Raw genomic sequence first — 15,889 nt, 5'->3', positions numbered from 1 at the left:
TCGTAAAAGACAAAACATATTTATGCTTTGGATAAAAGACATTGTCGTTATAGACCACAGACAAATTCGCAACGTGTATAAGTTTGGTCCAAATACGTAACCGCCCACTCAAGTTCCACGAGTTTTTTTTGTGCGTCTTTGACTAAATCATTTTCAAGTCCCACGGGATTCCTTTACATTTCACTAATTTTACATTTCGTAACCAAAAAACTTAGACTAGGAGGAGGAGGAGGTTGCGTAGGTTAGCCTGAAACGCTCCTTAAGATAGTCGCCGGCCAGAATAGGCGGGAATCTACACGATAAAAAATATATGAGAAAAGGACTCAAAACTTTTATTTTTCTACCATTCAAAATCAAAAAGATTTTAACAAATGTGCAATGGAGTAAAGATTCATTCAACCACAGTTTTCTCAAATACCTTGGGGGACAAGTTCCGCTGCAACAACTCTCCAAGCATTTTACATTACAATCTGGATTGGGATCTAAGAAGAACACCACCTACAATAAACTTCTCCTCAAGTTAGCTACTTTTGCCCAAAACTTTATCAATTTGTAAGGAAATTAGAAAGAATCAGGCAAAGTTACCGAGTAACGTTCTTTTCCAACCGGCATCACTCTGTGCAATGTAGACCTAAAACCCATTCACATATATTACATGAATAATCTTGAAATGTTACCTAGAAAACACACTCTAAGACTGATTAAAATTTACCGGAACATTCCATTGGTCCATCTCTCCATCAAATCACCAATGTTGACAATAAACGCCCTACAGTTATAGAAAGTCCCCCGGAATTCAACAATTATTTCTAATCAACAAGCATCCAAAATCCAGTAGCTATAAAAAAACGCTAAACTTTACCCTTTTATTCCAGGGACATCTTCCCAAATGTGTGGTTGTTTCGATTTGTCTCTACAAACCTATTGAGTTTTAACAGACGGTGTAAGAACATAGGGTTACTAAAGGAAGACGAGTATGAGGAGAGTTACAAGAAAAAATGAAAAAATAATTAACCTGAAGCCCCGGAACTCCATCAGTCAAAAGAAGAGTGACCATTCCATAATCTGAGTGAGCTGAGGCACCATATGTTTCTACATCTGACGAAATCACTTCACCTATATATATCATCAGAAGTGCAGAGATCAAAACCTGACTCGAACTCCTGGAATATGGATCAATTCTCACTGATTACATATGTTTAGATACATGTTCCTCTGGTTTATGTTAAGATCTAGTTCTTACCAAAGTCAATCAAGATTAATATCAATCATCAATCCAACCAGAATCTGATGTACATAGAGATACCTGGATAGCGTAAGAGGCGAACAACTGCTGCAGGATCATTCAGGGCTCCCACTTTTTCGAAGAAATCCTCATCTAAATCCAATGCCAAGGCAATCAAGCCGAGCAATTTTCTACCCACGGACCTTAAAGCAGCAATGCAAACACACAACTAGCAAGTTGACCCAGGAGAAAATAATCATGAAATATCATAAATCTCCTTATATTTAGAAGTTGATTTATCAAGAACACCCATGGCCCAAAGATACTACATTTGTAGTTTTGTACCACCAATGTAATTGGCTACGATAAACTATATTTGTCCCTACCATCGAGGTTCAAATCCAATTGTTGATAATCAACTTGAAAACCTATTATCAACTGAGGATCTATAGAGAAGATTAGAGATTCATTTTGCAGAAGAGCGACTAAAGAGCAGGTGCTTACAGGACATTCTTGTAGTAACATTCCATGGTTTGTCTCCATGATGGCAAGAGATCTATATACATACACCGAACTCGTAAGAGAGACAAAGAGATTGAGATCAAAACAGATTAAAGAAACAGGTAGTAGGAAATAACCTTGAGAAGGCCATTGATTTGGGTAACGTTGAGCGAGAACACCTTCGAAAGAGCCAAAATAGAAGCTTTCCTTGGAATCACCTAACAAAGAGAGATCAAATCTTAAAGACCACCTCCAGCAACAAAACAAACCATATGCAAGCCATATACAAAACCACCAAATTGAATGAACCTATGGAGGTCACGGACGGGTCAAGTTTCTCAGCGTACAAAGGAGTATAACCAAGCAAATCACGGCGGAGTAAAGCCATCTTCTTCTCTAATGGAAGATCAAAGAAGCCTTTGCTCTCTTTAAAAACCCCTTTTATTAATTCTTCCTCGATGCCATGATTCTCGACATAAAAGAATCCATGTTCAAGACATGCCTAATTTTACCGACATAACAAAACAAAACAGTTTATCAGCAATCATAGAGAGAGACATGTCTTAAACAAATACCCAGTTCAACTTAAGTATACACAAGACCTCTCTTCAATAACCCAGACTAAAACCGAACAACTCAAAAAAAATAAAAAAAAACCCAATCTTCGTCAACTGATGGCTACAGGTACTAGTCCTATCACTTACTAATCCACAACTGAAATTGGAAAAATTGAACTCATGGCAATCATATGACTGCTGAGAAAGAAGAAGCAGGTAATCTAGTAGAAGAAGCAGGATACAAGTAACAGAGAAGTGAAGAAGAACCTGACGAATCAATTGTGCGGTGGAGATTTTTTCCGGCGAAGAGAGGTCGATGATCGGAAGTGGAAGCGACGTCCCCATTCTCTCTGTTTGGAAATTGATTTTGCTCTGATCGTTTTTGGCTTGTACGAGAGAACCAGACGTATACTGGAATACGACTTCGTTTTAGATAAAATAACCGGAACCGAGTATTTATTTGAACCGAACCAATCCGAAAAATATTTGAAGGGTTTGTTTGTGTTTTAGTACATTTTTAGACACTTAAAGCAGCAGTTGCTAATCAAAATTTGAACCTCGTTACCAATTACCATACATCTTTATCGCCTTTTCTTTGGAACCACAAGGTAAGCTTTTGCCATTGCAACGACAGTGCCTCCATCCAGTTTGATTACTTGTTCATCAACCCACATTTTGAAGTGTTTCCATCAATTTCATACTGGCTGCTTGTGTCTGCGTATACCCTCAAATTCTCAAAACCTTGTTCACTGTGGGACTGTCACACTCGACCTTTCTCTCTCTTACAAGCTTCTCGACCATATCTCGATTTTGGAGCTTACCGTAGAGAGTAATCATCGAATTGCAGGGTGAAACTTTGAAGAGGAATCCAAGCTCTCTCATCTTCTCAATGGTGGCCTCAGTTTTATCCAGTGTATTCTCAGATTTCGTGTAAGAGAGCTCAGGAGAGTGGCCTGAGTAATCCCTCATGTTATCGGGAATGCTTTGGAGGAACTTCTCGGTAGTTCCGGCCGATATGACAAGCAACTGAAGCAAAGGATTAGGACATCAAAAAATTTAAGGCATTTTTTTGTAATTTTTTAATGAAGTTTTTATATACATCTAAAGACTTTTTATAACAATAGAGACTTTAATATAAGTGCAAATCATAGTTTTTGAGGTTAATTGTTAGTTTTGGTTTTGGTCTTTTTTCCTTTTGAGATTAAGTTTGATTTGTTAAACTATTAGATAAACCTTTTCATCAAATCTAATGTTTTGGCTTTGGTTTGTGTTAATAAAATTTAAAAACATTAGACATAAAGTCTTATATACTACTCTCTTGATTTCATAATATAAGATGTTTTAGAGATTTTTTTGTTTTATAATATATGATGTTTTTAAGTTTCTATGCAATTTTTAGATTAATTTAATTTTTTTATATTATGCAGTCTTGTTCTGATTGGTTGAACTAGTGAAAAATAAATATTTTTTAATCTGCGTACTTTTAGTTAAAACATCTTATATTTTGAAAATGAAAGAAATAATTGGTTAAAATTTTCTGGTAATATACAAAAGGGCATGTTTTTTAGTTCTGCTTAGGACACTTGTAAATGCCAGACCCGCTGCTTCTTGGCTTCTTCCAAACCAAGAGATGAAACCATTTTATGGAAACATCTGTTCCAAATACGGAATCATAGTCCACAAGGACCACAACTAGTATATTTGACCAGTCGCAAATAATACAGCATCCGTGATATTGTTATAAGTACTTTATCACCTTTAATTTATTACAATAAGCACACGACTCAAACCCAAACATTAGAACAGGTTTTATTAACGTAGAAAACTCAAACATTTGACACATGCATGTCTTATTTAAGCAAATGTGGAGGAGCTTCTCATATAATACGACTTTTAGCCGGAACCAGAATACGAAGCGAGAGTTTGACTGAATCGCTCGTGGAAATAATCTTTGACCCGGACCGGTGGAAACCTGATCAGGCAAGAAATTCACAAATCAACCGTACGTTTAAGCTTTCTGATAGAAGACCAAAACTTTTTAAGTTATCATAATATAACGAGAGTTATTAATATACCTGGGAGGAGAAGTTTCACTGCAGCAGCTCTCCAAGCACTCCACAACGCAGTTTGGGTCTGGATCGACGAATACAGCCACCTTCAAGTAATTAAAACGAACATGTTTATGTCACGATAATGATGACGATTAGTAAAAAAAAAAAGAGACTAATTCAAACAAATTACATCGTACGTACCGAGTAACGTTCTTTCCCCACCGACACCACTCTATGCATGGTTGATCTTATAATCAAGAAGCGATATATCTTAATTAAGTCAAATTATTCATCCTAAAAATGAGAAATATTGTAAACTAAAAGTATAGATGTTTTATTTTTTAGGTACCGGAAAAGACCATTAGTCCATCTCTCCATAAGGTCGCCGATATTGACAACAAAAGCCCTGCGATTATAATTTACACAAAGTCATCTTAAGTTTTAGGCCTTAACTACAAATAGAGTCAATCAAAACGCATATGTTTATGTAACTTACCCTTTGATTCCAGCGACATCTTCCCAAACCTTTGGTTCTTTATCTTTATCCCTACAAACCTTTTAGTACGTACGTACGTACGTAAACATTAATTATTAGAACTAAAACAAAAAGATTAAAAAAAAAAAACAAAAGAAATTCTCAGTTTTTAAAAAATATATATGAGATGAATACTTGAAGGCCTGCAACTCCATCCGTTGCAAGAAGAGTTATCATTCCAAAATCTGAATGAGCAGAAGCCCCACATGTTTCTTCTCCAGATGAATCCAACTCTCCTATTATATATAATGTGACAAGGAGGGAATCTAAGAGTAAAATAAAGAAACGAGCAGTGGTGGTTTTCTCATTTAGAACACAGGTTTGGTGGAAGACCTGGATAACGTATGAGACGAACAACTGCTGCTTGATCATTGAAGGCTCCCACTTGTTCAAAGAAGTTTTCCTCTAAATTCAATGCCAAAGCCACTAGGCCAAGCAATTTCTTACCAACAATATCCCTAAGAAGCAACAAAGACCAGACCAGTAAACAAAAACCACAACGTACAATCCAATATATAAGTACGAAAAAACAATAGTTTAGAAGTATTTTTGGTCAGCATAAGCAGAGCAAGTTTCCTTCTACTTACATGACATTTTTATAGTAGTATTCCATGGTTGGCCTCCAAAGCGGCATAAGCTCTAATACAAACATCCATAACCCATCAGATAACATAATCAACATAACAAAATAGTATTTGATATAAACAAAGAGGTTCAAAGTCCCAGAGACTAATTCTTGCTAAATATGTTTTTATTGTAGGTTAGGCTCTTTAGTTTCTATCAGTGTTTTAAACCTCAAACCAACCCCGCAAGGTCAGACCTTTAAACTCGCGACCTGATATGGTTTTGTTATATGTTAAAAGCCGTAGTTTTGTTTATCTGTTAGATTTCATGATCCTACTGGTTAGCAGATCAAAAAAATAAAAGTCTTTTGGTTGGAACGTTTTGAGTTTATTTAGTTGAAATTCCGTTTACAATTGGTAGCTAAAACAAACATTTCAGTAAAATATCATCTATCAATTATTATTTTATTTTTGCTGATGTTATATAAGTCAAAGATAAGATTTTTTTTTTATCAACATCTGGACCAAGAAAAACGGAAGAAGTCATGTTATCAGACTATTAAATTAAGAGTTTAAGATAACATTCATTATTAGTACAGTTTATATTATAATAAAGTAAGAATATATATAAATATATAAAGTACTAGTATATTTTAAGTTATTAAATTATGATATTGATCCGGTTTGGTTACCTGTTTCGTATTAAATATATATACTCTTTGTTTTCTACTTTTCTATTTATATATATAATTCTCGAGGGTTGGAAAATAGTTTATTATTAAAGAGTGACAATTATTAGAGAAGATTAATAGGAGTTCCATTATCAAATTCCTCAATTTCTTTATTTGTAAATTGTAATCCCGCACTATCATCATCTATTAAAGTATCAATTTCTATAATCTGTACTGTATTATCTTCTTATAAGTATTATATATCAAACAAATTTTACCTTCAAGAGGCCACTCGTTAGGGTAAAGTTGTCCCAAAACTCCTTCTGAAGATCCAAACGTGAACATCTCCTTGGAATCACCTTTTACATGAATATTTTCAATCAATCACACTTTTCCTTTTTCTCAACCAAAGCCAATTATAGAGATCATTACAACATGAATCTAAAATAGTTGGACCAACCAAGAGTAACCTATAATATAATATAATTAAGAACCTTTGTACTTGGCAGAGGATTCATGTTTCTCGTCGTATAAAGGTGAGTAACCACGAGAACCACGACGAGCCATCACCATCTTCTCATCAAGAGGAAGAGAGAATAGTTTCTTGCTCTCCGTTAACACTCTTTCCATCAACTCTTCCGAAACGCCATGATTCGTGAGATAGAAGAATCCATGATCCACACAAGCCTTATAAATATATATATAATCATCAAAATATCAGTTTAAAATCGAAATTTGCGTAGTAACATAAAGAAGCAATTACCGTTAAGAGTATATAGATAATACAATCAATGACTTCGCTTTGTTAATTTCCATGAAAAAGAAAGAAAAAAAAAAAAAAAACACGTAAAGGAAGAAGAAGAAGAACCTGACGAATCAATTGGGAAATAGAAAGCTTCTCCGGAGAAGTAAGATCGATGATCGGAAGTTTCAGAACCGTTCCCATTGTTTCTTCTGATCCCTCTATTCAAAATTCATACATTGTTTGACTCTCCTCCGCTTGTGGTATTCTTTTTAAGCAGCTGTCTGCACTTGTCAGTATGTCCGTACGGCGTCGTTTTTGTTTTATTCCTTAACTTTTTGACACGAGTTTTGATATACACTGGGCTTTAGGCCCATTAAATATAGGACCACCGTTTTTTCATTAGCTCATGTGGTTTTCCCATTAAATATAGGACCACCGTTTTCTAAAAATGCTCTTACAGTTTGCAATTCAAAACAATCAAATGTGTAATTTGTGTTGTCTAAAAAAAATCGGTAAAAGAAAATAATAAGATAACTAGATTATGACCGTGCTAGAGCACAGGTTAAAATTTATTTTATTTATATTATAATTTTTATGTAAAATATAATTTATGTGATTGTTTTTAAAAGTTTTTTTGGATAAAACATTATGTAATAAAATCATATGCTAAATATGATGGCTTGAAAAAATTCACCTATTTTTTAAGTTTTATATTGTTAATTGTTAATGATTCTAAATAAATACTTGTGCTATAACACTGGTTAAATTTTATTTTATACAAAAATTTTGTATATTTTAACATTTTTAATATGTTGTATTAGATTATATATGTCAAGTTATTTCAACAATGTATATTATACATCATAACTTGAATGTCGTTATAAGACATAATTTTGTAAATTTGGTTTTTAAAAAGTGAGTTATTATATTATGAGTAATTTAATATATTGTTATACTTTTTGTTTTAATATACTTGGTTTCTTGAAATTCTTTCATATTATAGTGACATATTATTGATATTGTTATAATAAGTCAATTTAGAGTGTTTAGAGTTTCTAACTTTTATATCAAGTTTCAATATATATTAAAAATATTTCAAAATAAATTATTTAAAGTTTATTATATTATATTAAATTAGAAAACTCAACAAAAAAATATGAAATTGAATTTAAATATTCAAATTTTGACCTGTTACTCAGTAAAATTTTTAATTCAATAGATATTATTTTTAAAGAATAATATTACTAAAGCTTGAATATTTCATAGATTTTACAATTTATATTTGTTTTTAAAAATTCAACTTATGGTATATCCGGAAATAAAACTATTTTTTAATTATAATAAATAATATGATAATTTATTTGTTTCACAAAATAGACTCATATATAAAAATGAGACGTGAAGTATAATGATAATTAACAAATTAATATATTAAGTTAGATATCAAAAGATTTTATTTGATGAATAATTTAATAAAGAAAATTAATATAGTAAGTTAGATGATATGATTTTTTAGAATATTCTCTTTAAGATTTTCGGTATAACCTATTTGTAACCAATTAATCTATCAATTAATGTATAACATATTTGTAATCAACTTATTAAAATTATATAGTCTACAAAACAATGTTGTATACTTCGTTTTATTATAATGAGGATCGAAATAAAATTTAGAAAATTCAACTATATAATTAATTTTATGTAGACTCGGCGGCATATAATGTATTCATAAAATATAATATCAACTACAATAGTTTAACCAAAAAAAGTTTTATGAACACCGATTATTCTAACACCGTTGATATTATTACAATCAATTACAGTTTGAGTTTAACATGTAGTTTACAAAGGTAAGGAAAACGTTGTTGGAATCTCCATCTTTGATTAATAATGCACGAGAAAAAGATAGAAGAAGAAGCCGAAGGAAGAGTGTGAAGAAGAGGAAGCGAAGAAGTGTTGTGTGCGTAGGAGGAGAAAGAAGAAGAGTGAGGAAAATGGCCAAATGGGCCATGGTGTTGATTGAAGGTCCAAATGTTAAATGGATTATTTTGTGTTGTTAGGATCAGACAATTAAAATAAGTAGTTAAGATAAGATAAGTCTGAGTGTAATTAATGTGTTTGTACATTTAACAAGAAAGTAAGAAGGAAGAGAGTTAAATGGCTAAACCTAATATACCAACAAACGTTGATATGTACGACATATACTCTCAGTCAATATATTTGATCGATACTAGTATGATTGTAGATTATTTGTTCATTAATGGACCTGATTTAATAGGTTCGGCCATCAACAGATTTTAGAAAGAAAAAAATCTTAGGACAGTGATTCCTTAATTAATGGAAGATTCAATAATAAATGCAGGTGGACCATAAATCTAAATATTGATGATACCAATGCCACATCCACAGAAGACATTTTGCCCAAACATGTTTTCTCTTATAGTTTTTGCTTTATCCATCATTGGACCTCTCCTCGTTTTATCACATTTTTAAGTATGGTGCATACTATTCAACTACAATGGTAACACACATTTATTAAACCGTCTACTGACAAATTCTTGCAGAACCCTAATTAATTCAATCATTTTCCATTGCCAAGAAGAAGAAAAAAAAACTAAAAAATATTCCCTCTTTCATAATTAAGTTTTTGCTAATTTAGTTTTAAGTTCTTCTTGTTTAGTCATTTCATAGATGAAAGATGGGGATTAAATGATTATATAGGAAAATTACAATCAGAATATAATATAGAGCCTTTCTGTCTTTTTTTTTTTTGGTGGAACAAGGGGGATGNCATATTTTATTAAAAAAAAAAAAAAAATACAACCGAATGTTTGGAGGGCGCACCGATCCATTTACATCCTCTAAGCAAAGAGAACTAACACAATCAGGACTAGAAGTAAACATATGAAACCCTAAAGGAAGAGAAAACGCATAGTTTGCCAATCCGTCTACAAGTCCCTATACACATGTGAGATACGAACTATCCAGTCCTTTGATAAATAGTCATAGCACAAGCGTACTAGGAAAGACAGTGGATGAGAATCCTCAATCCATGTCCGTAGAAAATAACCACTATCTCCGAGTCGACCTCCAGCTCTAAGCGCGAAACACCTCTCTCCCACGCAATATAGAGGCCATAATAAACCCCNAAACCCCCCCCCCCCCCACAACTCCGACAACGATGTCGAGCATATCCCTATGTTCAAAGCAAAGCCCCCGCACCACAACCCATCACCGTCTCTCAAGACCCCCCTAATGTTGCCAATCTTGGATTCCCACGTGAGGCACCGTCTGTGTTTACCTTGAACCAACCAACCGTAGGTGGTGTCCACGCAATCATCCTCTCCTCTCGCCGAACACCACCAGTACATTCCCTCACATGTTGATTGATGTTCATATATTTCACCTTGTTTTACCTTAGTTTATCTGCACCTTTTGCATGATTTACTAGTTTGTTTAGCCATTATTGAGTAATTTTAGGATTGTTTATGCATTAGAGTAGGTTTGCATTGCATTGCATTGTTTCTTGCATAATCAGGTGATTTAGGACCCAAAAGGAGCATGGAGAAGTGTTGAAGGAGAGTGGAGCTATCAAGAGAAGCAGACAAAGGAGCTAGAGCAGAGAAAAACCAAGGTCCGGAAGTCCACTCAACCACCTCACTCGACCAGACACTCGACCGTGTGAGGAGAAGGAATCGACCGATTGGAAGAAGCAGAAGAAGAGGTCACTCGACCAAGCACATGGTCGAGTTGACCGAGCATGGTCGAGTTGACCGAGCATGGTCGAGTTGACCGAGCATGGTCGAGTTGACCGAGCATGGTCGAGTTGACCGAGCATGGTCGAGTTGACCGAGCATGGTCGAGTTGACCGAGCATGGTCGAGTTGACCGAGCATGGTCGAGTTGACCGAGCATGGTCGAGTTGACCGAGCATGGTCGAGTTGACCGAGCATGGTCGAGTTGACCGAGCATGGTCGAGTTGACCGAGCATGGTCGAGTTGACCGAGCATGGTCGAGTTGACCGAGCATGGTCGAGTTGACCGAGCATGGTCGAGTTGACCGAGCCGCCTTCCTATTTTGTATTCTAGCCATTTTAGGGGTTCCCTTCCTATATAAACCTATTGTACTCTATGGCCGCCAAGAAGCCACTTTAGGGAGAAAATATCTAAATAAACCTAGTTTTTACCCTTTTGGGAAATTTCTACTTTTTGCTTAGATCATTATCCACTTTTTCTTGTATTTTTCTCTAGATTTCTGATACTTGTTGGTTCCATAACTTTCTAAGTATTAAGAATTTGAGTTTGCTTCTTTGTTCATTATTGTAGATCTCTGTCTTATTTTTCTAATCATGCAAGTTTCATTAATTTCTGAGTTTATGATTTTGTTCATCATGTTTAGTAATTCTGAGTAGTCTGTTAGGATCTTAGGGATGGATAAGGCTGGATAAGGGTTATGGTTACTTAGACTGATCAAGATTGATTGTTTAAATATCTCTTCTAGATTAGATATGTTATATGCTGTTCTTAAATCTGAGAGGGTAAGGATAGATTTTAAGCTTCTTAGCATCACACCAATGTCTAAGTTGTCAGATAAGGCTAATGCTAGAGATTATCATACTTAACCTGAGAGATTGGATGTTTAAGGTGATTTTTGACATTGATGATCTGAATCTTTAATGTCTTCTTTTATATGTCTTAGGTAGTGAGAACTAGGTCTAGAAGTATCTAAGCTTGATTGTTATTGTCATGAGAATGGATTAACAAGTATTAGAAGATCATTGTCTAGAGATAGCTCACTATTGATTGAGATTTGTTGATTAGTTTAGGTGATTATAACTTAAGTCCAGCCCATTAACCCATCCCTAGGACCTTCTTTGTATATTGATTTCTCTATTTGATTACTGTTATTCACTTTTTGTTTGATTTGCTTCCATTCTGTTCTGTTTTGATTGTTGATTTTGTTTTTGTTCTTCGTATCAATCCACTCGACCTAGTACTCGATCGAGCATATGATCGAGTGCTTGCTCGAACTCCTTCCAGAGTTCTTGTTTATTTTCTGCATCTTTCTAGTTTCATTCCTGTTCCATTGCATTCACCCTTGTTTAATCCTGCTGCATTTACTGTCTTGCATTAGATGAATTCCTCTTCTTGTTAGTATCATTTCTGCTTCATTTACACTGTTCACTTTGCATTTAGCTTCTTATTTTGGTAATTTTACATTCTGCATTTCATCATTATCATTAGGGTGTTAGTATAAAACCATTTTCATACTTGGCTTAACTTAGATAAGTGTTCACATCCTGATTGCTTGCATCTTACTCATTATGGATTAACATCTCTTATATTACAACAACATAAGAGTAATTGAAACCTCTTGCATTCCACCTGATCATTCATCATTATCACTGCTTATGTCTCTGTTTGCATGTTGCATACATTCATAGCATAAGTATTATCATCTTCACCTCACACTGATAGCACTAAAAAGATTAGTTTCATTGATGTACCTCAGAGACTTGGTCAGCTGTCTCCCGCAGAAAGCGTACATGGTCCCTACAAGTTCCTCTCCCCCCAAACACATTCCCACACCGCCACTTCCATCTCCTCCAAACCGCCATAGCAAACAGAGTCGCCCATGTGCTATTTCCGATCGGTGTGGTATCACATAGATTGCTGATTATCCACACTAATAACGACTGTTCAAAGAACGAGTGTACTCTCCTAGATGGTACCAAATGATTTCAGACCCCTGACATTGTCGGACAGTCCCTGAGAACATGTAAAATAGACTCCTCCCCACCATTACAAACTCGGCAAAGACTCGAACCACTCAAGTGCCGTCGATGTCTCTCCATGTTTTTCATCAAGACTTGGTTCCCAACTAAACAGAAAAAAAACACAGACTCTTTCTGGCGCCAACAGACGCCAAATACGGTCAAAGAATACCCCCATGTTCTGTTTCGGGGTGTCATCTTTTGTTAGTAAAGCATAGGTTGATTTAACCGTGAATCTCCCATCCGAGCAACTCCCCCAGGAGATATGGTCCTTCCTTCCCGTCATTGTATCAACCACCAGTGTTTGAAGTTTAAGTTGCACCTCAGATGACACATACATAAGTATATATTGCAGTTCTCATCCCGAATCAGACTTCCATAAATCTCTGACAGTCACACTATCGTATCCCGCAGGCTGCTCCCTTTCCAATAAATCACAAAGAGGGGAATTAGTTAACCAGCATTCCTTCCAAAACCTGACACTACGTCCATCTCCAAGAACCCAACTGATGCATGGAGCCACTCCTTCTCTTAACCCTCTCCCCACACTCCTCCAGGTAGAGGACCAAGAACTTTTTGCTACCAGCCAGGTCCCATCTCGTATATCTCCAACCTTGTACTTACTTCGTAAAACCCTCGCCCAGATACTTACTTTGTCATGTAGTAACTGCCACCCCACCTTTGCCAGTAATGCAACATTCATCTGTTTTGCAGATCGAATTCCCAGACCACCTGCTAACTTTGGGAGATAAACACAATCCCATGCCAAAAGGTACTGTTTGTGTTTGTCAGTTGTGCTACCCCATAGGAACGATCTTGACAGTCTATCCAGTTTCTCCAAAGCGGATTGAGGCAACAAGATTGTAGACATTGTATGAACGGGGATAAACGATAAAACAGCCTTAGTTAAAGTCACCCGACCTGCCAAACTAAGGAATCGACCTCTCCAGCCTGAGAGTCGTGATGCTACTCTCTCAAGAACCTCCCCAAAAGTATCCTTGTTGATACGTTTATGAAGAACATGCATCCCCATATATTTTCCCAACTCCCGTGTGGCTTTAATCCCACTCTCAGTACTGATTTGTTGAGCAAGGTCTCGGCTAACATTCTCCGAGTAAAAGATCTTTGACTTCTCCAGGCTCACTTTTTGACCCGATGCAACACAAAACCGTTCTAACACTCGCCGTATTACTCTGATTTGGGCCACTGACGCCTCTACAAACAAGATGATATCATTTGCGAAGCAGATATGAGAGAGCTTCGGTCCATTACGAGATAAACATATTGGTTTCCACTCCTTTGCAGTAGTAGAAAACTCAATCAGATGGCACAACCTTTATACACAACACGAAGAGATAAGAAGATAAGGGTCCCCTTGTCTCAGTCTCTGGTAGGCTTGAAAGATGTCGTCTTCTCACCATTCCATAATAGTGTCAAAGACGGACTCGTAACACATGACATTATCCAACTCCTCTAATTCTCTGGTAAACCTGCGGCAAGGAGAGTATCCTCAAGAAAATCCCACACCGAATACGGTCATATGCTATTTTCAAATCAAGTTTCAACAACATCCATCCTTTATGCCCTTTCTTCCGTCTCATCGAGTGAACCGCCTCTTGAACAACTAATATGTTATCAGTACTCAGTCTCCCGGAATGAAGCTCAACTGAGCAGGGCCTATAAGAGTGGTCATTGCCCGTTTCAATCGTAGGATCCTAGTTTTAGTAATTGTTTTAAACAAAACATTACATACACTGATTGGTCTGAACTGCATTATGGTTTCCGGCTTCAGAACCTTGGCAATTAAAATTACCAACGCATCATTCGTCCCTTCCGGCAGAGTATTAGTCGCAAAAAACTCCAACACAAAGTGTGTGACAGACATACCTACAATATCCCAACACTCCTGGTAAAACACTGGTTGGTAACCATCAGGACTCGGTGCCTTAAACTTCCCCATACCCTTCACCGCTGATTCCACCTCCGCTTCTGTGTAAGGTCTGGCCAAAGAATTTTTCTCCATGACTGTAAGAGAAGGGAACCCCACCTGTGGCAAACTCTCTACAACCACATCCACATCCACCAAGGAGTAGAGTCTCTGATAATATGCGATTGCAAGATCCTCCAATTCCTCTATAGCAGAGATCCAAACACCCGCATTATTTTTCAAACTCTCAATACGATTGCGTCTTCGACGTATGATCATTGAAGTATGAAAATACTTTATATTACGATCACCCTCCACAATCCATTTCTCACGGGATTTTTAAAACCAAAGCAATTCTTCCTGCTCAAGAACCCTATCCAATTCACAAAACAAATCCTCCTCCTTAGCTAACAACGCATCCATGGGAGCCACTTCCAACAAGTCTTGAACTGTACCAATTTCTGATGTTAATTCTGCCTTCTGTTTATTAACATCCCCAAAAACTTCACGGTTCCACCTCTTCAATCTGTCACGTAATCCATTCAAAGCCACAGGAGTAGTCAGTTGATTATTCCAGGAGTTAGACAACAGCTCCCGAAACCCCTCATGCTTTAACCAAGCCGCCTCAAAACAGAAAGGTCTTCTCTTTTTGGGTCCCCTCTACTCTTCAGGCACAACTGCAGGTACAATAGAGCATGATCTGATGCAAAAACCGGCAAGTGAGTCACCACAGCCTCTTGCCATTTTAACCGGGCATGGGGACAATACAAAATCCGATCTAACCTCTTGGCAATGTATGTTTGCTCAGACCTTCCCCTATGATAAGTAAAACGGTTGCCCCTAAATCCCATATTAATCAATGTAAGATCATTAATCCACTCACCAAAAGCCAAGGAATCCAGAGACAAGCGGCCATTACCACCTGTCCTCTCATCCAACCTTAAAATAGTGTTAAAGTCCCCACCGATAACCAGAGGACCATCCACTCCTTCAATCACTGACTTGAGACTCCCCCATAATCCACTCCTCCGTGTAACGGAGGGAGCAACATATACAAATTGACCTTCTCCATGTTTAACTTGATATTCGCATGAATAAACTGATCTGTCGAAACAACCACTGAGACTACACCCACCGTTGACCTCCACAGCAACGATATCCCTCCGCTCTACCTCATCGCATCAACGCGGAAGGAGTTATTGAAGCCCAAATTCTGACAAATCTGGCTTGCTCTGTCTCCACTCGCATGTGTTTCAAAAAGTGCAAGGATATCTACACGAAACTTCTTCATCATGTATCTAATCGAACTTCTAAAATTGGGTTTATTCGCCTCCCCCCCCCC

General features: G+C 36.5%; 2 protein-coding genes across 5 annotated transcripts; both read right to left on the bottom strand.

Annotated features, from left to right (window-relative positions):
* Positions 1-7,106, bottom strand: LOC104723424 (2-oxoglutarate-Fe(II) type oxidoreductase). 4 transcript variants are annotated; one of them, XM_010441800.2, is made up of 11 exons: positions 6,972-7,106; positions 6,598-6,790; positions 6,382-6,462; positions 5,457-5,508; positions 5,203-5,327; positions 5,005-5,105; positions 4,831-4,889; positions 4,684-4,740; positions 4,536-4,581; positions 419-498; positions 1-292 (listed from the first exon to the last, which is right to left on the bottom strand). In XM_010441800.2, the coding sequence occupies exons 1-11, from the start codon at positions 7,047-7,049 to the stop codon at positions 217-219; spliced, it is 948 nt and encodes a 315-aa protein (XP_010440102.1). In that variant the 5' UTR covers positions 7,050-7,106; the 3' UTR covers positions 1-216. The 4 variants fall into 4 exon arrangements, with proteins under 4 accessions (XP_010440102.1, XP_010440100.1, XP_010440103.1 ...); XM_010441798.2 differs by lacking the exons at positions 4,536-4,581; positions 4,684-4,740; positions 4,831-4,889; ... (4 more) ...; positions 6,598-6,790; positions 6,972-7,106 and adding exons at positions 586-631; positions 713-769; positions 863-921; ... (4 more) ...; positions 2,027-2,228; positions 2,551-2,682 and having other exon boundaries at positions 4-292; XM_010441801.2 differs by lacking the exons at positions 4,536-4,581; positions 4,684-4,740; positions 4,831-4,889; ... (4 more) ...; positions 6,598-6,790; positions 6,972-7,106 and adding exons at positions 586-631; positions 713-769; positions 863-921; ... (4 more) ...; positions 2,036-2,228; positions 2,551-2,682 and having other exon boundaries at positions 4-292.
* LOC104727985 lies at positions 12,979-14,826 on the bottom strand. The gene is made up of 4 exons (XM_010447033.1): positions 14,434-14,826; positions 14,190-14,335; positions 14,039-14,110; positions 12,979-13,954 (listed from the first exon to the last, which is right to left on the bottom strand). Exons 1-4 carry the CDS (start codon positions 14,824-14,826, stop codon positions 12,979-12,981), a joined length of 1,587 nt encoding a protein of 528 aa, XP_010445335.1.

The sequence above is a fragment of the Camelina sativa genome, chromosome 11 (genome assembly GCF_000633955.1).
Source record: "Camelina sativa cultivar DH55 chromosome 11, Cs, whole genome shotgun sequence".
NCBI lineage: Eukaryota > Viridiplantae > Streptophyta > Magnoliopsida > Brassicales > Brassicaceae > Camelina > Camelina sativa.
This window is presented reverse-complemented; position numbering and strand designations above follow the sequence as displayed.